The 20000-nt window shown below is 41.3% G+C and overlaps 3 protein-coding genes across 5 annotated transcripts in view; all 3 read right to left on the minus strand.

Annotated features, from left to right (window-relative positions):
- The window catches only part of LOC311036033 (zinc finger BED domain-containing protein 4-like), a 13579-nt gene extending 11986 nt beyond the window's left edge, over nucleotides 1–1593 (minus strand). The window contains exon 1 of the mRNA XM_084044558.1: nucleotides 1499–1593. Within this exon, the coding sequence (XP_083900684.1) occupies nucleotides 1499–1553 (55 nt within the window). The 5' untranslated portion in view covers nucleotides 1554–1593. The remainder of the gene's footprint in view (nucleotides 1–1498) is intronic.
- Nucleotides 1–9224, minus strand: part of trim2a (tripartite motif containing 2a) — a 70472-nt gene extending 61248 nt beyond the window's left edge. For all 3 annotated transcript variants that reach the window (XR_014599816.1, XR_014599817.1, XM_084044541.1), the window contains exon 1: nucleotides 9092–9224. The gene's annotated coding sequence lies outside the window, so the exon portion shown is untranslated. The remainder of the gene's footprint in view (nucleotides 1–9091) is intronic.
- A 7312-nt stretch (nucleotides 9225–16536) lies between these two features.
- Nucleotides 16537–17586, minus strand: LOC311053726 (kelch domain-containing protein 3-like; the record flags this gene model as incomplete). The annotated part of the gene is made up of 1 exon (XM_084069395.1): nucleotides 16537–17586. The coding sequence occupies one exon, from the start codon at nucleotides 17584–17586 to the stop codon at nucleotides 16537–16539; it is 1050 nt and encodes a 349-aa protein (XP_083925521.1).
- Nucleotides 17587–20000: the final 2414 nt, after the last annotated feature.

Below are 20000 nucleotides of genomic sequence, written 5' to 3' on the forward strand. Positions count from 1 at the left end.
CGCAGCCCCGCACCGAGCCTAAAAACAAGCGCTCCACTTCCATTCTACCTGGAATGCCAATCTACCTGTGACATATATATATATATATATATTCTAAATTTCAGACGCTCTCATCCAGAGCCACTAACAATAAGCAAGGTAATAACATACATAGAATGCAGAGACAGTGTCAAGCCTCAGTAAACTAGGATCACAGGTAAACCAAGAGCCTAGTATCAGTGTAAACAATATACTATAAAGTAATATACTGTAAAGTAACTAAGTACATTTACTCAAGTACTGTACTTAAGGTATTTTTACTTTACTGGAGTATTTCCAGTTTCCAGTACTTTTACGTCTACTCCACTACATATCAGAGGTAAATTGTACTTTTTACTCCACTACAATTACACTCCACTACAAAAAAAAGATTTTGATTATTATTACAAAACATACATTAACCACTTTCAGCCCTATGCATTTCAGCCATTTGAAAAAAGCAGATCTACAAGCTCGATGCGACACATTGTGAGATTCTGCATAATGAGTACTTAAATACATTTTAATAATAAAACTTTTGTACTTTTACACAAGCAAATTGTTATATTCCAGACTTTCTCTCGTAACAGTGTTTCTACATTGCAGTATTGATACTTTACATCACTGCAAGAGAGACATGATAACAAGTATTTACTTAATGACTTAACCAATGCGTTGGTTCTCAAAGTGGGGTCCGGGACCCCCAGGGGTCCTTGAGGGAGTTCCAGGGGGTCCCCAGCTAAATGATGGATAGTTAGGAACCAAATGGGCCCTTATGGGCCTGTAACTCTGAGAGTTAAATGAACAATGATTTTACAATATGAATTGGGGTCCCAGAGATAGAAATGCCATAAAATAGGGGTCCGTAGCCTTATGCATGCCACACTGGGGGTCCTTCAATTAAAATGGTTGAGAATTGACTGCTAGAGCTGTAAAAAAATCATCTCTTGTGGGAGGGGGGTCCGTGCCGTGGCATATCTTTTCAAATGGGGGTCCGCCGGCTAATAAGTGTCAATAGGCTCTATGCACAGCAGTCATATTATCTCTTCCTTCACAGGAGTTACCAATGATACTAATGAAGGCTCAGTCTGTTCCATTTAGTGTAGCACAGTGGTTTCCACGACCCCCATAACGCTGAGAGTGTACACCCTTACGGGTCCATTTGGTTCCATTTGTACACTCTCAGAGTTACACACCCGCAAGGGGCCATTTGGAAGCCCATGAGGGTCCCTGGACCCCAACTGTAGACCCACTGGTGTAGCAGAGTGTTTCCAGTGAGCCAACATGCACAATATCAGCACCCTGACTCTGTTTGACCAGAATGGAACAGAGCCTTCATTAGTATCATTGGTAACACCTGTGAATGTCTTCATAATATGGCTGCTGTGCATAGAGCCTATAGACGGGTTTCTGTATTTGGGGGTCCTTGACATGAAAAAGTGTGAGAAGCTCAGCACTGATGACAACAAACATGACTTACCACTGATGACTTCAGGGGGCGGGGCAGTAGGAGAGAGGCTGCTGGAAGACGCCATGTTCAACAACTCCCCAGCTGTGTCTCTGTTTAGGGGGGCTTCTTCTTCCTGCTTTATTTCATGTTTGTGTTCCGTGGAAGCGTCCATTCTCTTTAATGTTTGCACTTCTTACGTCCTCTGGAGTTTTTCAATTTGTGGACATTTACACAGTTTTTTCAGGGGAAACAAATGAGACATAAACATTCTCCTCTCCCTTGGCGTGAGAGCCAGTGTTGCCAGATCGTGCGAGAGAAATAAGCAACCAGGTCTATGAAAACAAGCCCCAAAAAAGCAACTAGGCCACATGAGCACTTTATGATCGGCTATTTGAATTGAGAATAGACGATCTACAAGCTCACAGGTGAGCTTGTAGACCTGCTATCTTCAAAAACTCTTGCAATAAAATGTGGACAATTTGGAATATTGTTTTAAATATTCTAACAACACAAATGCAACACACATTTAAATAGTAATAACAACATTGTGTTATCATTATTATTATTAAATAAGCAACTACACTTTAGAAACAAGCCCCCCCCCCCCCAAAAAAAAAACGCAACCTGCAACTACCAATATTTACAAGCAACTTCACAGAAAAGGAAGCCAAAAGTCGCTTATAATAAGCAGACATGGCAACACTGTGTGAGCCGGGGCTGTACTTGTCCTGGAATAAAGATACCAAGGATGGTACAGTGACGTCACGGACATTTGAGCGCGCGCGTGTGTGTGGCATAGTGTGTGCGCGCGCGGGCCTTCGAAGCACTTCCACATGACAGTGACGCCACTGACGCATCCTTGGTGTCTTTGCAGGAGAGAAGCTGGAATCGTCCAATCAGGAGTTGTAAACTGGGCGGGACAAGATATGTGATTGGATGATGAGTCTTCATCAGTACCAGTGCTCAAAAATTACCATTAAAAAATTACAAATTATTAGCTATTATTTATAGCAACAGTATAATTAGATTTAGTCCCTTTAGTAGTAATTTGAACATTCTCATTTCTGTTATTAAATATAATATGAGTTATAATGTGTGTTTTTTTCTCTCTATGTCTCTTTTTCCCCCTGGATCTATTTTAGGCTGCTTACACAGATAACACTGTCTTTACACTAGTAATTATCAAACACCACTAAAGATTATATTGTTTTTACTTACAAAAACTAGTTTCATGATGGTCACTTTTATTATCTAAATATCAGAAATATGAAATATAGTAGCCTAATGTATGCAAACAATTAAACCTATTTTTCTTGTGTTTAACTTTCAATCTCCCTCTTCTCTAAAAGTTTCAGAAAGTCCACTGTTAAATGGTTTAATGATATATTTATTATGTCCTGATCTGTCTTGTGTTTACCTTTATTTCTTATTAAATGCTATTATTAGCTTTAATTTGTCGTTTGAATTAATTTAGCCATGCACTTTTCTTATAAAAAAAATGAAACAATTTAAATACATTTTTACACAAGGTACAGTAGTAGCCTATATGCGGTATATCACACATTCTTGTTCCTCCTTCCAAGGTAACATAAACACGAGTCAACAGCTTTATACATTCCTTTATCGTCTGAGACGGTGACATGATACCCCACCCCCACCACACACACACACACACACACACACACACACACACACACACACACACACACACACACACACACACACACACACACACACACACACACACACACACAGACTAATGTAAAACATCCAGTGGGGACATGATGAGATTACAACAGACCATGCTTGTCGCTTCACATCCCCTCCTCCATCTATTCTAGACCATCCCTCCATCCTCCCTGACCTCCGCCCTCCATACATCCACCCTCTCTCCATCTCTCCATCCCTCCATCCCTGCTGCTGTTTTACTAAGAGTCCAGTGATTCTCAACCTTTTGAATTTCATGGACCCCCAGTTTGATAGGCATCAAGGCCAAGGACCCCCATTTGATACCATCTTTTTTTTTTTTTTTTTAATCTCTGGGACCCCAATCTCACTGTAAAATCCTCAGGGCTAATTGAACTCTGTTTACATTTGTAGAATCTTGGCAGATTCTACAAATGTCCTCTAAACAGTTTAAAAAAAAACGTATGTTGCTATATATCAGTGGTGCTCAAATATTTTGTTCCGTGGACCCCCCCCCCCCCCCTCGAAGCAAAGATTTGAGTTACAAATGTTCGCTTTAAAAAATATATATTCAAAGATTGATTAAAAAAAATATATAGCAGATCTAAATAGCAGATATACAAGCTCTTATGAGCTTGTATATCTGCATTTTTTTAAATAGCCAAAGAAATCTAAAATGACACAGATGACACTTTCCCGGTCTTAAAGGGTTAAGGGTGTGGTCGCCATGACAAATCGAAACAAACAAAATGAAACAAAAAAAACACTACTTACAGCATTTGTACATTAATGCTCTCGTATGCCATGAACAATTCCGTATGAGAACTCAATACATAGAAACATGAATCAATGAATCAGGAGAACAATCTCAAAATAAAATAAAATAAATAAAATAAAAATCTGTGAATCAAATCAATAGATCAACAGAGCTGGGCTGGCCAATCACGCCCCCCTATACAATGGCCACTGCCTCCACCCTGCCCCCCCGTCTCAAGGCTACAGCAGCACCATCAGCATGTGTCCAAGCCACTGATGGATGAGAGCATCCATTGTGGCTTTTTAAACATCACCACCACAACAAAGAGCTCTGTTTTCCAGGGCAGTGACAATGTGACATCACCCACAAGATGTCCAACAAGGTCACTCTTTGTTGCCACCACACCAGGCTTTCACGCTGTTTTAGCCTATAATTAGTTATGGACACTCAAATCATTACTGTAACGCAGTGTTGCTCAAGTATTTTTATGTCATGGACCCCCAAATGTATAATGCACTAGGCTGGAGACACCCATTTGAATAGAATTTGTGCCAGGGACCCCTATAAGAGAAGATTTGTGTTGTTAAAACATTATTCCAAATTACTAAATTTTTTAAAGATTTTTCAATTTGTTTTGAAAATAGCCCATCTACAGTACGAGGTCACAAGGCGTCGCGATGTGACGCCTTGTAAGCTTGTAGATCGGCTATTTCCGAAGTATAAAATAGGGTTTAAAGCAGGGGTCTTCAACAGGGGGTCCGGGACCCCTAGGGGGTCGTCAGAGTTAATACAGGGGTCCGCCAAATCTTTGTGATATATATATTTTTTTGCATTAACCACTTGGACCCTAGCATCCCTTTTCTGATGAGAACTTTAGCCAAAAATAGCCGATCTACAAGCTCACAACGCCTCGCAGCGCGAGGCGTTGTGAGCTGGTAGATCTGCTATTTTTGGCAAAGAGGTATATGTGTAGAGGGGGAAAAAGAGCAGACCAAGTAAACAAAAAAAAGCGTAATCTGAAACACAATTTTATACAAAATAGTGGGGGTCCCTGCTTCATCTCTCTCTCAGCTAGGGGGTCCTTGGCTTGAAAACGTTGAAGAGCCCTGGTTTAAACTGTTCCTCGTTTTGCTGGGGACCCTCTTGAAGACCCTCCAGGAACACCGGGGGGTCCCCGAACTCCACTTTGAGAACCACTGTTGTGTGTAATGAGTTTGAGCCTTGCTACACTTCTCAGTGTCAAGTGAATGATAGCCTCAGCGTTGAAACGCCAACGCATGCCAACCGTCTGGTCTGGTCAAGAGAGATAAGACCACGCCAACGCAAGCATGGAGATATGTGTATGTGTGTGTGTGTGTGTGTGTGTGTGTGTGTGTGTGTGTGTGTGTGTGTGTGTGTGTGTGTGTGTGTGTGTGTGTGTGTGTGTGTGTGTGTGTGTGTGTGTGTGTGTGTGTGTGTGTGTGTGTGTGTGTGTGTGATAATGATGAGTAACAACAGATGTGATAACGTCAGGTCATCGTAAAGTGTGCGTGCTGCACATCTGCCAGCCAGAATACTGTGCAAGACAACCATCATTACTTACTGTTCTGTCCACACATCGCTGTGTCTATACAACTGTACGGTATCAGGACCAGCCATTATGTATAGCAGTGGTTCTCAAATCATTGTCATGTCAAGGACCCCCAATTTACTGTTTGGTTGTGGACCCCTATTTGAAAAGATTTTGTGTCAGGGACACTTGTACAAGATTTTTTGAAAATAGCAGATCTACAAGCTCACAACGTGTCACATTGTGATGGTTATTTCCAAATAGACGATGTATATACTGTAGGGTTGAAGTGGTTAAACTGAATTATTAACACATTTCACATTTTTCTGGGGACCCTCTGGAATCCTCTCAAGGAACCCTGGGTCCCCGGATCCCACTTTGAGAAGCACTGACATATAGTGCACACAGCACACTCCTGTATACAGACCTAGTCTTGCATGGCCAGACAGCTATTCCACAATGTCTGTCATCTGTTCATCATTTCCATTCACAAAAATATCTCGTAAGATATCTTTAAAATACATATTTTAATTCGAATGACTGCAAAGTGGAAAATTGTGGGAGGCAACAGTCTGGCTCCCACAGTACTTTGTAGCACTTCATTGTTGTCTTTGCACTCTACTTGTATTTAGGGACCATTTACCCTGTTTGTTGACTAGGGTTCATGACATTTACTTTGTAAGTCACTCTAGATAAGAGAGCCTGATAAAAATGCTTACGTTGTAAATTATAAGCCAGGCCTCATTCTGTCTGTTGTCGAATAACTACTTATAGTCACTGTTAGATATGTGTCTTCTTATTATGTTGTTTGGCTTATGATATGTTCGGACAATCAGAATATTGTCGAATCAAGACATCACTCAAAGCAGGCAAATAGTTTTGGCTTGGCTCCCTGGCCTCTTATCTATGCATATAACAAACTGTTCTGATCCCGGGTTTTGCTAGAGAACTATTTGATCTATGACTTGTTTGTGTTTAATGTACTTCTACCATGAATAACCTTGATCTTAAAGATTGCCACAGTGGCAGAAACCTTGTATAGAGAGTATGCACATGCATCACTTTCCCACCGGGACACGCCCCCCTCATCTAGACTGAGTGGCAAAACATTGAGCAGCATGGGGCGTTCGACTTTGGAAGCGCTTGTTGGAAATCACTCAATGGTCCTGCCGACCACCTGTTTCTAAATTGCATATAATGCAGGAGGCAGCAGGACGTCGCATTACTGAAAACGAGCGCTTCCAAACTCCGACACTAATCACCTGCACAGAATTTATTGACAGAAAGTAGCTCATAACATGTCTATGGTGGATTTTTATGAAACAAAACTTTGCCAATTGAAAGAGAATAATTCAAGCTTTCCGTACAGCTGCCATGTTGTTTATGTTTAATATAATCAGATAGGACTTTTCTGTTTGGATGTATGGGCTGTCAAGGTCAGAAAGTAGTTCTTTGCCACTCAGTAGGCGTCCTAACTTCCGGGTAAGATGATGTCACGCGCATAGCCTCTATTTCAATATTCCATCTTTTGTATTTTTTCCATAAATGATTATTATTTTATACATTATCGTATGACAGTGATGTGCAAAAATGTACAAGCTCACAGTCATGATTCACGACATTGTGAGCTTGAACATATTTGACATGACATGCCCAAAATAGGGACACCAGGTTGAAAGTGATTAAGTCTGTCTCTGGGTTTTATAAATATTGAACCAATGAAAAGTATTAACAAGAGCTTGGGACTAAATCATAACCACAATGGGTCCATTGGAACACACACGTTCTTTCTCCCATTTCCTGAAAAGTAACGGTTTTGGATATACAAGGTTTCCGCCTGACAGCGACAAAATACAAAGTGTCTCCGACATCCTGTTTGATGTGGAGTTCCCCTGACACTGTCTCTGATGAGTATGAGTCATTGCACAGTTTCTAGTTTTATACCTATCTTTAAATGTTGAGTAAATGGCTGTAAATCATTTACAATTACGACTTACAATTTAGGCATTTGGCAGAGCGAGTAAACAGAGTAAGCATGAACTCTGTCAACAACAGGGTAAATAGTCACAAAATAGAGTGCAGAGAGAACAATTTATTGCCTCAAAGAAGCTAGGATACCGGGTAAAAATCACCTAGCATCTGTCTTAACAACATGTTATCTAAAAATATTGTTAATGTGGTCAAGAAAAAAACCCAATATAAATACCCAAGACATGAGAACAAGTAACCAACATATCTGAAAATATTACACTTAGTGTAAGACAGTGGTTCTCAAAGTGGGGTCCAGGGACCCTCACAGTTCCTTGAGTGGGTTCCAAATGGACCCTTACAGGTCTGTAACCTGTAAATGGACCCTTACAGGTCTGTAACCTGTAAATGGTCCCTTACAGGTCTGTATAAAAATGGAACCAAATGGACCCTCATGGGTCTTGAGTTATGGGGGATCTTGCACCAAGTTGAGATAAATGTCCAAACATTCCTAGCAATAACAATAATCCCACAGAAGAGAATGGATGGGATGACATCACAAACAGGAAACCAGGACAAACAACCAACATCCACCTGATAGGGTGATGGATGCAGAGCAGCATGCATACACAACGGATCAGGTTGTAGTAATACAGTAGGTGAGTGTTTACAAGACCTGAGGCCTTTTCTGAAAACCTTATGTTGCTATATACAGTGTATCACAAACTTTTTCATGTCAACGACCCCCAATATGATATGTATTTGGCTGTGGACCCCCGTTAGAAAATATTTTGTGCCAGGGACCCCCAGAAGAGAAGATTTGTGCTAAATAAATGCTAAATTATAATGAATCTTTCAAGATGTTTTGAGAAACATAAAAAAAAACAGACGTACAAGCTCGCAGCGTGGCACGAAGTGACGCCTGTGACCTTGTAGATCTGCTATTTTTGAATAGCCAACACTAAAATCTAAAAAGTCACAGATGCTTTCCCGGTTTTAACCAGAGGTATAACCAGTATTTTGTAATGAATCTCTGAACTAACCCACAGACATGTATCAAGCTACAGCATTGGTGGGACACAGTTTTTAGACTGATCTGGTAACAAGAGCAGCGCAAACACATTCACACACAAGTGCAACACAAACCCCCCACACCTATTGTACATGTGCATAAACAAACAATAAACAAACATTTGAGATGTTGCACAACCAGTTAAAACACAAACACATGCATGCACGCGCACGCACGCACGCACGCACGCACGCACGCACACACACACACACACACACACACACACACACACACACACACACACACACACACACACACACACACACACACACACACACAGAATATCACATAACCACAGTACTACAGAAGCAACAAGAACATGCATAATGACATTTCCAAAATGACATCATTCAAGTTTCCCTCTTCATTTAAGTGGAAAACTTCCTAAGCCAATTTTCCTCCTCCTCCTCCTCATCCAACTCTGAGTGATGGAAGAGGAGGCTCTTCTCTCCCTCCCTCCCTCCCTCCCTCCCTCCCTCTCTCTCTCACTCTTTCCAACCGCTCTCTCCTCTCTCCATCTCTCCAGTCAAGTGAGCAAACAGCAGACAGAACCAACCACTCCAGTACTAACAGTGTAGTAGGCGTACGTACCTCCACTCCATGACTGACTGCACTGTTGTTTCCCCCATGCACACGCTGCTCTGTTGTTGTCATCTGAGCCTTGACATGTCTGTTACTGTCACTGTTAACTGCTTTATTATTGCTGTGTGTGTGTGAGTGTCTGAGAGAGAGAGACCTATCTAAACTGACAGAGAGAGAGAGAGAGACAGACAGACAGGGGCAGAGCATGAGGGGCGGGGCTACAAAGTGTCATAGAGACGTCCTATCAGAGCGTGATCTGACACTGGAGGGGGGGTGCGTCTGTAGGGAGGGGGCGGGGTGTGCTGAGAGGCCCCACAGGAGTGACCACTAGTACAGAGCAGCAGTGTTGCCACGTCTGCTTATTATAAGTAACTTTGGCCCTTTTTTACTGATAAGTTTCTTGTAAATATTGGTAATTACAGGTTGTGCTTTTTTGGGCTTGTTTCTAAAGTGTAGTTGCATTTTTGGGCTTGTTTCCTAATGTTGTTTAAATGAGTGGTTCTCAAACATTTTCATGTCAAGGACCCCCAAATTGTATATATTTGTCTGCCATGCGACCCGTGTACCAGATTTGTGTTGTTAAAATATTCCACATTTTCAAAAAGAATTCCAAGTTTCTTTTGAAAATAGCAGATCGACAAGCTCACAACACGTCGCACGTGTTGTGAGCTATTTTCAAATAGCCAATGTATGGGTTTGAAGCGCTCATGTGGCCCAGTTGCTTCTTTTGGGCTTGTTTTCATAGACCTGGTTGCTTATTTATTTCACAGAATCTGGCAACACTGCAGAGCATAGAAAGACAAGAGGAGAGAGAGAGAGAGAGAGAGACAGAGAGAGAGAGAGAGAGAGAGAGAGAGAGACAGAGAGAGAGAGAGAGAGAGAGAGAGAGAGAGTGTGATAAGAGATAAGAGATAAGAGGAGAGAGAGACTAGCAGAGTAGACAAACAGTACGTGTCAACAGTTTATTGTTCAAAGACGAACCAGCTTTTATATTTAGGCTTTTTAAAAACCTTTTTTGGAAGATGTTCCTTGGTTTTTTTCAACTTCTTTGACTTTGAAGGCTCTCTTTTATAACCAAAGAGCACCTTCCTACACTGAATGTATCTGTCACAGACTTTAAGAACGGTTGCAGCCCTCCTCTTTTTCTTTTGTTATCCGACGTGTCAACAGTTGGATAAGGACTGTCGGGTAGAAACCTCTTATCTCCATATTTAAACTTTTTGTGTTTTTTTGTAAGTTAACGCCCTATACTTGATCATACTACAGTGTCACACAAACGCATCAAAAATTGCAGATCGACAAGCTCTAGCTATTTTTTATGCTTTTGAATTGGAATCCTGTGAAGTAACAGTTTTGGACAGATGGTTTCCACCTGACAGAGACGTGTCTAAATGTCATAATTGTACATGAGAATCATAGTGGTGATGTTGAAACATATTGTCGATTGATTGATTGATTGATTGATTGATTGATTGATTGAATACTTTATTAACAGTGTGCAAAGACAAGCACAGGGAAGTACAGTTCAATACAAGGTCTGTTAAGAGGATTTTAAACCCAAAAAAGCACTATGGCTTGTTTCTATTGGGGTCCTTTGTACTCAATTCATCTTTCTGTATTGTGAGAATTTCAAGTGAAGGGAATTCTAGTAAGATGACTTAACTACTCCTCATTTGGCTGCAGGGGAGGGGCCCTGGAATCCCCTCCTAGACCCTTCAGGGACCCCCTGGAACACTGTCCAATACTTATGTGGGCCCCCTGGAATCCCCCCAATCTCTTAATCTCAGAGGTAAATATTGTACCTTCTACTCCACTACAATTGTTTGAAATCTTCACTAGTTACTTTGCAGATTTAGATTATTATTACAAAACATACCATAACTACTTAATCCCTATTATTGTATTATTATTGTAGATCAGCTATTTTTAAAAATGTTTTAATTTGGTTTTATATGTTTAGTACTTTTACCTTGGTAACTATACGTATATGTTGATGCCAATACCTTTCCTTTTTTTTTTTTTTTGCAGATGTCTCAAAACAAACTCATCAGACTGCTACTAAACCTCAAACCCATGACTGACCCAGCTCTAAACTACTTTTACTTTGACTTGTAACAGAGTATTTCTACATTGTGGTGTTGGGGTACTCCATGTCTCATTTCAGTTTCGGTTTCAAATGTGAAGTGATGTCATTGTGGAGATATAAGTCCATATGCCAGGAGTTTTTATAACTACTTTCTAAAACAAACACCCAGGTTTTATTTCCCCCTCCAGGACTACGTCATGGACTTTGTCAACTCTCCGATAAAGGTCCAGAGGGCCAGGGGTTCCACCACGTCATCTGAGAGAGTGTCGTCATCTCTAATCAGTGTAATAGAAACAAGATGATTCTCTCAGCAACAGAGAGCCTGAAATGTTCAGTAGGCCTACACACTCAACTACTGAGTGTCCATTTAAACATTTCGTAAGCCTCATAGCATTGCCTAACTCATATTTGTAAGGTTTTCAGGAGAGACAAAACTTTTGCCTAAGTCACCTCGATGACTTAGGCATAAAGTGAAAAAAGCCTTGCCAATGATCTCAGCCTATCAGAATGCTTGTTACAAAAACATCACTTTCTGCCTAAGTCAAAAAGTTGACTTAAAGGAGCTACACCATGAATTTAAAAAATAATAATAATATTTGATATCATATTGTTTATGTCCCTCAAACGTTTTTAAAAAGGTTTGAGCCTAAATCAAGCCTCAGATATACTCATTCCAACTAACTTCTCTCTGGCTTATAAAGCACTTTCACCTGCAATACCACATTGTCCTGTTTGGCACGGGGCGCTATTGAGCCAGTTTGTATGCATGTTATGTCCTGGTTCTGTGTGGAAAAAGTAAAAAAAAAAAAAAAAAAAATTAAAAAAAAAAAAAAAATGAAAAACAATTTTTTTTTGGGGGGGGATTTTTTTTTTGTGGTTAGAACTGAAAAACGGGAGGAATTGTTCCCAGACGTGACGTAGGGTGGGGGAACAAATCTGACGGACTGTTTTCAGACCAATTTACATAAAAACCACAGATAGCCTATGAAAGCCTGCATGCTTGAAGTCGGGTATTTGCTGGAACAGAAGAGAGGTGGGGGAGACCAAAAACACACAAAAATGAAGAAAAAGTAAAAATTCATGGTGTAGACCCTTTAAAAGTCATTTTTGGTAAGCATTCTGATTGGCTTAGGACAGGGGTCTTCATAGGCAATAAGGCACAATGATGCAGCAGTGTTAGGAGAGTAGAGCTAGGCAAACAATGTCAACAAACAATGAGTTAGGCAATTATGCTATGAGGCTAACGATTTGTAACCCTCAGACTTCAAGGAGCACTTCTTCACCCATTTTCAACCGTATATTCTTCATATAATTGGTCGTTGGTCCTCACTAATGCTGCTCATTATAAGATGTGCACCATTTCGGACTGCTCACACTCTGTGTCTCAGGAGGGCTGTGGACAGTTCAGAAGCCTGCCTACCAGTGACATCATCAGTGGGGATTTCAAGCTAATAATAGAAAATGCAGCCTTTCTCTTCCTGGAAAGTTGGTACCTTTTAATGCAGAGGTGAGCTGGTTCACCGGTAGGCAGGATTGGTAGTTTCAAACAAGATGTCAAACTTAAAAAATATGTATGTATATTGTTATTAGTGCAAGAACAATGTATTCTATTTCAGCGACGAGAAAGAGAAAGGCTGTAGTTTATATTAGCTGGAATCCACAGCCCACCAATGAGACAGAGTGCAGATAGATTAATAGAAATTGTGAGATATTATAATGAGCATTAGTGAGGACCGATTATATGAAGATACGGTTGAAAATGGGTGAAATGCGAGTCATCAGACACGCTGGTTCATAGCTGTTATTGTGTGGTTTCATTACATCTCCCTTTGCATCTGCCCTTTATTAACCACTGTCAACCTCATGTCCCTAGTTTGGGATAGGTGGAGCATTATGAGTTGTATAAAGTAAATTACAAAATTCTCCAAAATCTTTAAAAAAAAATACAAAGATTGTGTCATATCGCAACGCATTTGAGCTTGTAGATTGGCTATTTTCACTATTCGTCAGACGACAGTCTATATAGGTTGGTTATAGGTTAAGGTAAACGGAGAAGGTGAGAGGGAGACTGGTGCAGGATAGCACGATCCCAGCCCAGAAGAGGGAGCTGTGTGCTGTATTTAGTTTACACAAATCAGCATTTACTGTGTGTGTGATACTGTCTGAGTACCATAATAAAAGTACTAAAATGTTGATCTACAAGCTCACAACGTGATGTGACGCGTTGTGAGCTTGTAGATCAGCAACTTTTGAATAGCCAAAAAGTACAACATTTGCCTGTGAGATGCAGTATACATCCACCCTCATCTCCAAGAGCCTCAATACCTTTCTTTCATTAAATAAAGTACTGTAGAAATGCCTCTATTCTATATGAATCACAAAGCTCAAAGACTCTGCTGTGATGGCCTTTAGCTGTTTGTAGGAGACTGACACACACACACACACACACACACACACACACACACACACACACACACACACACACACACACACACACACACACACACACACACACACACACACACACACACACACACACACACAGAGAGAGAGAGAGAGAGAGAGAGAGAGAGAGAGAGAGAGAGAGAGAGAGAGAGAGAGAGTCCCCCATTGATTAGAATGACGAAGTCAGACGGAAAAATTCAAGTAGGCCTATCTGACAATGTATAAAGTCACCATACCAACTTTGATGAGGCATTGTTGTGTTGTTCTAAAAACATGTTTTCTTTTTTTCATTTCCTGAAAAGTTAATATTTTGGACACAGCTGGTTTCTGCCCCGACAGCAGAGATATACAGTATAGCTGTTGTATCTGCTGCTATTTTAACTAAACTGCCTCATTTCATTGCCAACATTCTTCTAACCATGCACCTTATTTGTTTTACTCTGCTCGCTCACATGAGGACTGTTTGAATATCTGGCCTGTTTTCTTTGTTTTTCTATCTTCCCTTTCCTGAAAGCTAATTTCACCTGTAAACCTGTGATGTGACCAAGTACAGTAGCTGAAGTAGGAAGAAGTTGAAGAATGGTTTGATTCCAACGTGCTAGATATCCATGAATTAAAACAATATTAAATTAATATTAGAGAAAGAAACAAAAAACAAAAAACGACTTTGTAAGTTGACATCTTAATAACTCATTTGACCAGTAACCTTCTCTTACTGAAAAGTGTTCGGTGTTATCCTCAGTGTTAATTAATCCATTTGTAACTCTGACAAATACGGGTCCATTTGGTTACATTTGTGTACTCTCAGAGTTAAATTAACTTGGTGTGTGTGTAATTTGGTGTGTACCTACATTGAATGTGTGTTGTTGGAAGGTAATGGATGCATCATATCTGCAGACTATGTGATATGAGATGTGTTGTTGTGTTTCTGAGTGCAGATGTCAATATGAAACATATGTGGAGGACAATAAGAGGAAGTCTGGGCCAGTAGGTCACCAATAACTTGCACACACACAGACACATGCGCGCACGCATGTACGTACGCAACACGCACGCAAGCACGTGCATGCACACGCGCACACACACACACACACACACACACACACACACACACACGCAAATCCAGTGCAGAGAGTGAAGCAAGAACTTAAATCTCCTTGTTTTGGTATACTTTATTCCTAATCCCTGGGTTAGGGTTAGGGTTAGGGTTAGTTACTAACCTGTGTAGTCATATTATTTAGTTATTTGTTTGTTTGTTTGTTTATTTTCTTTTAACAAGTTTCAACAACAAGTTTCTTTTTAAATAGTAGATCTACAAGCTCACAACACATGCTTGGCGTGGAGAAGTTTGGGAACCCCTGACCTATATGGCCCAAATCAAGTAAACATTGTCCCAGTATCCTCAGCAATATGTGGGTTGAAAAAGTGACCCTTTCATTCTGGTTTAGACGCTTTCCTTTGTTAAAATATTATTTTTTTCCCAGACAGAAACCTTGCATCTCCATATATGCTTTTTTGTAAATTAATGCCCCATTTCGTCACAGCTTGAACTAGTTAAACCCTATGTATTGCTTATTTATTGTTTATTACGGATCCCCATTAGTCCTCACCACTGTGAAGACTACCTGGGGTCCAAACATTCACAATTCACAATCAAATTAAAACATAATACAATGGAATTCTACCATTACATAGTTAAAACAAACACCTATACTTGGTTGACCGGAGCCCCTCAGGGCTCTATACTAGTTGATGTTCTGTTTTCACTCTACATTAAATATCTTCGCTGAAAATAGACCTTAGGCCTATAGATCTGCTTTTATGGTTTAAAGGCTATATGGTCACACCTAACTTTGTGTCTGCCTATGTGGATGTCTTTTTGCAATGGGAATGGGAATGGAGCGTTTAGCGTTTTGTTGGCATTGTGCAGCTTTCTGTGTGTTGTGCACACCTTGCATTTGTGTTCTATGCGCCAGTCCACCTCAAGTAGAGAAACAGTCTATTTGAAGCAGAAAAATTATCGAGACCATTTCTGCTCTCCCCTCCTCTGTCCAATCTGATGAGTCGAAGACGGACCGACCTGGCAACATCAAGACAGAAGGCACTGCAAGCTACTCGGTTTTGTTTGAAAAATCAAACAGTAAAGAAACATATGATTATTGTTGTATTTTCTTCTTTTAAAAGCTCTTTATATTTCTACACCAAATTTATCCAGGGGCGTTGTTTAGGCATTTGGGTCATGCATGTCATTGCAGGCAACAAAGAAAATACTTTTTGGCTTCATCTTTTTTTCAAAGATAGTTCGCAGCCATCCATCCAAATCCTCAGTGTTAATTTATCCCTTTGTAACTCTGATGAGAGTGTACACATGTAACCAAAAGGACCCGTAAGAGTTTACTGCAACCAATTAAAGGCCCATTTGGGTGGATGCACATTTGTACACTCTCAGCGTTACAAAGGATTACATTAATACACTCTTATAATGGCAAGTATTGTGACACTATTGTGTGACGTCGTCAGGTCACAAATTTAAAAGCCCATATATGGAAACCACTTGAAACTGGATTTTCAGGCTGAAAAGCTCATTATGAACTTGTAGATCTGCTACCTTTACTGAAAATGAACTTTGACATTTTAACTTATTGATACAGCCATGTACTTGTGAATACTAAAGTATTTTCTTTTTTAAACCCAGTACAACATACTCCAGTACTTCAACTCAAGAACAAATGTGAATGAGCAACATTTACTTAGCTGAGTAATATTTGACCTGGAGCATCTATACGTTGACTCAAGTACTGGGGTTGAGTACTTTGTCCACCACTGGTCTTCAGACTTGGAATAGGTGCAAGATGTACAGGCAGGCAAGATACTTCAAGGCTTTCAACATCCACTGGTACCGGCAGACAGCGAACACACTCTTTCAGTTGGTTGTCATGGCTGCCATTTCCCACGTGATGTTGTGTGGGAGTCCCGAACACTCCAGACCGTATTGAATAACCGCTAGCCTGCATAATGTCTTCAGACTAGGACGTAGGTCTAAGATGTACAGGTTTGAGCGTCCTACAAAGACAACACGATCTCCCACCATGCAACAGCAGCACATACCAGAGACTTCTTGAATGTCTAGTATTGGGCACGGGCCATTCCCTTTGTGCTCGACCTTCTTCCATCTCCTGGACGTTGGATTGAATTTCCACAGATCATTCTGGTTCGAGCCATGAAATATGTACAGCTCTCTATTGTAGGCAAAGGCTGAATGACCCCAGCGCCGTCCTCTTGGAAAACACTGTGCAGGTGTGTCCAGCCAGCGGTTGCTCTCTGGGGAAAATACTCCGATGCAGCAATCAGTTAAACTGGGATAAAATGCAAACATCTTTGTCCCGATGATGGTGTCCGAGTGCCATGTTGAAACAGGTGGTCGAGTGCCTTCGATGTTAATTAAAGACCAGACCAGTGGTCGAGTGCCTCCGGAGTCGATTAAAGACCAGACCATTGTGGTGGTGTCCAACTTAAAAAACGTGAATTGTAACATCCGCTGTCCAGGTGGTGTTCCATGCATATAAATGACCTTCCCCAAGACATAGGCTGAGAAGTCCATCCTCCCCTCTGGAACGGTCCCAGAAACCTCGGGCTTAAACCACCTGTGGGTGTCGACATCAAATGCATAAAGTGTGTCACAGAACCTCGAACGCCAGAAGCCTCCCCAGATGTAGACGACATCTTCTATCAGCAAGGCTGTGTGGCTGTAGCGAACGGAGGGAACGTCAGGCGGACGTTGTCCTGTGTCAGTTGTCACCGGTGTCAGTTTCCTCCAGCGCAAAGACACAGTGTTGAAGGTATTCACGCCCATCTGAACATCCGGGCCTTTCTGACTGAACCCTCCGAAGAAGTACAACTCAAGCCCCACAGGCACAGCGGGAACGGGTCCTTTTGGTCCTCCTTTTACATGCACGGTCCACCTCGGCCTCATCATTTCACACAAAAAGACAACAAAGGGAGACAAAAGCCAAATGCGCACCTCCCAACTCTGTGAAGTCTGTAAAGGAATGCAGTAAAATTGCGCACGCTTACAACTTATATGGGTACTGCGGCCTCCAAACACTGATGTCATGTTTATGAGTCATGACATCGGTCTTTTCCAAATATGGAGTTCACACCACCACCAGCCTTGGTGGAGATATGCCCTCCCTGAGTGCCCCTTCCTAGTTGATTCATGTTTTTTCTTAATTGTATCTGGTTTTGCGTATCTGTCATACGGCGGTACTGCCAAGATAACTGCATTTCCCTCCTGGGCAGACCTTTCACAATTGTTACATGATTGCCTAATTGTAATTAATTGAGATAATCACTTTTTTTTTGATTAATCATGATAATTGTCATAATTGTTTCCATAATGGAAAACATTTTTTTTAAATTATAGTTTAAAGGCATTAGATACTGTATGTAAGTCAGTTCTTTGTATATTCAAGTTACATGTCATATCTGCCCCGTGGAATTTTTATGTATTTGGCCAAACATATTTCCAACATTTTTCAAAAAGGTTCTACAAGCTTGCAGCTCGTCACTTCGTGCCGCGCTGCAAGCTTTTACATCTGCTATTTTTGAATAGCCAACGTATACAATATGGATAAAGGGGTTAAATGATTGTGATGCTGTTGTTACTATGTGCACCTTTGGGCATGGATGAATCCACAAAATAACTCTAAATAGCTAAAGTTATATCCATTGATGCATTTAAGGGCATCTTAAGGATGATATACATACATACACACACACGCACACGCACACACAATTCGTCGCAGCCATCCATCCTGCTTGGAAGCTTTCTCTTGCTACTTTAATCTAATTGGCTGAACAAACACATTGATTGAACTGTAGTGTTTGTAGCCATTAGCCAAATGCATCGGGACCATTTCTTTCCGGACCGTCTCCATGAACCAAATAACAGGATTAATGACATGATGACGCACACAGACACAACCGCACTGATTATATTCATTCATACGTAATGTAAAAGTAGCAGTACCACAAAGTAGAAATACTCTCTCACTCAAAATGTAAGTACCGAAGGTAAAAGTACTGAAGTGTCCTAGGCACAAAATATTTATATGAGATGAGAGTCTGTCTGCGGTCAAATACATATTAATTTACCGGTCCTTCACATGAAAAGGTTTGAGAACCCCAGCGTCCATATTCTGGGAAAACTATTGCTGAAAATAGCATAGAGTTAGAGTCCTGAGGGACTCCAGTCTCAAGAACATAGGTGGGTGCCCCAGTGGCTCAACAGGTACGAGCGCACACCACATAAATATGGCTTACAATTCTTCCCACAGTCGACCCAGGTTTGAATCCAACCCGAGGCTCTGCATGCCATCACCTCTCCCCCCAACACAGACACACACACACACACACACACACACACACACACACACACACACACACACACACACACACACACACACACACACACACACACACACACACACACACACACACACACACACAGCTTTCCTTTCTCCCTCTCACTGTCTTCATCCCAAATAAAGCGTGCATGCCAAAAAACAACTAGAAATACATCCACAGATTCATACATTGAGCTAACGAAAGGCACAACTGGAAACAACAACGGTGTAACTAACATAGGACACAGGTTTGTTTATCCACCTAAACCCTATTTTATACTTTGTTTGCCGTTTGTCGTGGGAGAATAGCAGATCCATAAGCTCACAAGTCAGAACACGTCACACACACCGCGATGCATTGAGAGAAACGCCCTGCTATCTGCTCAATAAAGACATGACACTGAGGAAGAGAACAGCAGGAGAGGATTATTGGCTAGGTCAGTCCTCATTCTAGATATTTCCTCTGTCTGTCTGTCTGTCTGTCAGTCTGTCTGTCTGTCTGTCTGTCTGTCTGTCTGTCTGTCTGTCTGTCTGTCTGTCTGTCTGTCACAAACACGCACACGCGCACGCACGCACGCACGCACGCACGCACGCACGCACGCACGCACGCACGCACGCACGCACGCACGCACGCACGCACGCACGCACACACACACACACACACACACACACACACACACACACACACACTGTGCTACACTCTACTTGCCAACACGTGCGACTCAGCTGGGACCAACAATGAGGTGGAATTCAAGGCATCAGATAGAGCACAGATTGCTCTCCGGAGGTCTGGTCTACAGCAACAATTCTGTCTATAACCACAACAGAAAACAAACGGTAACCCGGCCGGGACCCCTGAACAACCAATTAACTAATTGGTAGAATATAATACCATGAGTATTCTGGGTGGGTCCGTGCTATTGGGTATAATAGGCTCTATGCACAGCAGCCATATTATCACTTCCTTCACAGGTGTTACCAA

This window comes from Gymnoscopelus microlampas, assembly GCF_963454915.1.
Source record: "Gymnoscopelus microlampas genome assembly, chromosome: 2".
Classification (NCBI taxonomy): domain Eukaryota; kingdom Metazoa; phylum Chordata; class Actinopteri; order Myctophiformes; family Myctophidae; genus Gymnoscopelus; species Gymnoscopelus microlampas.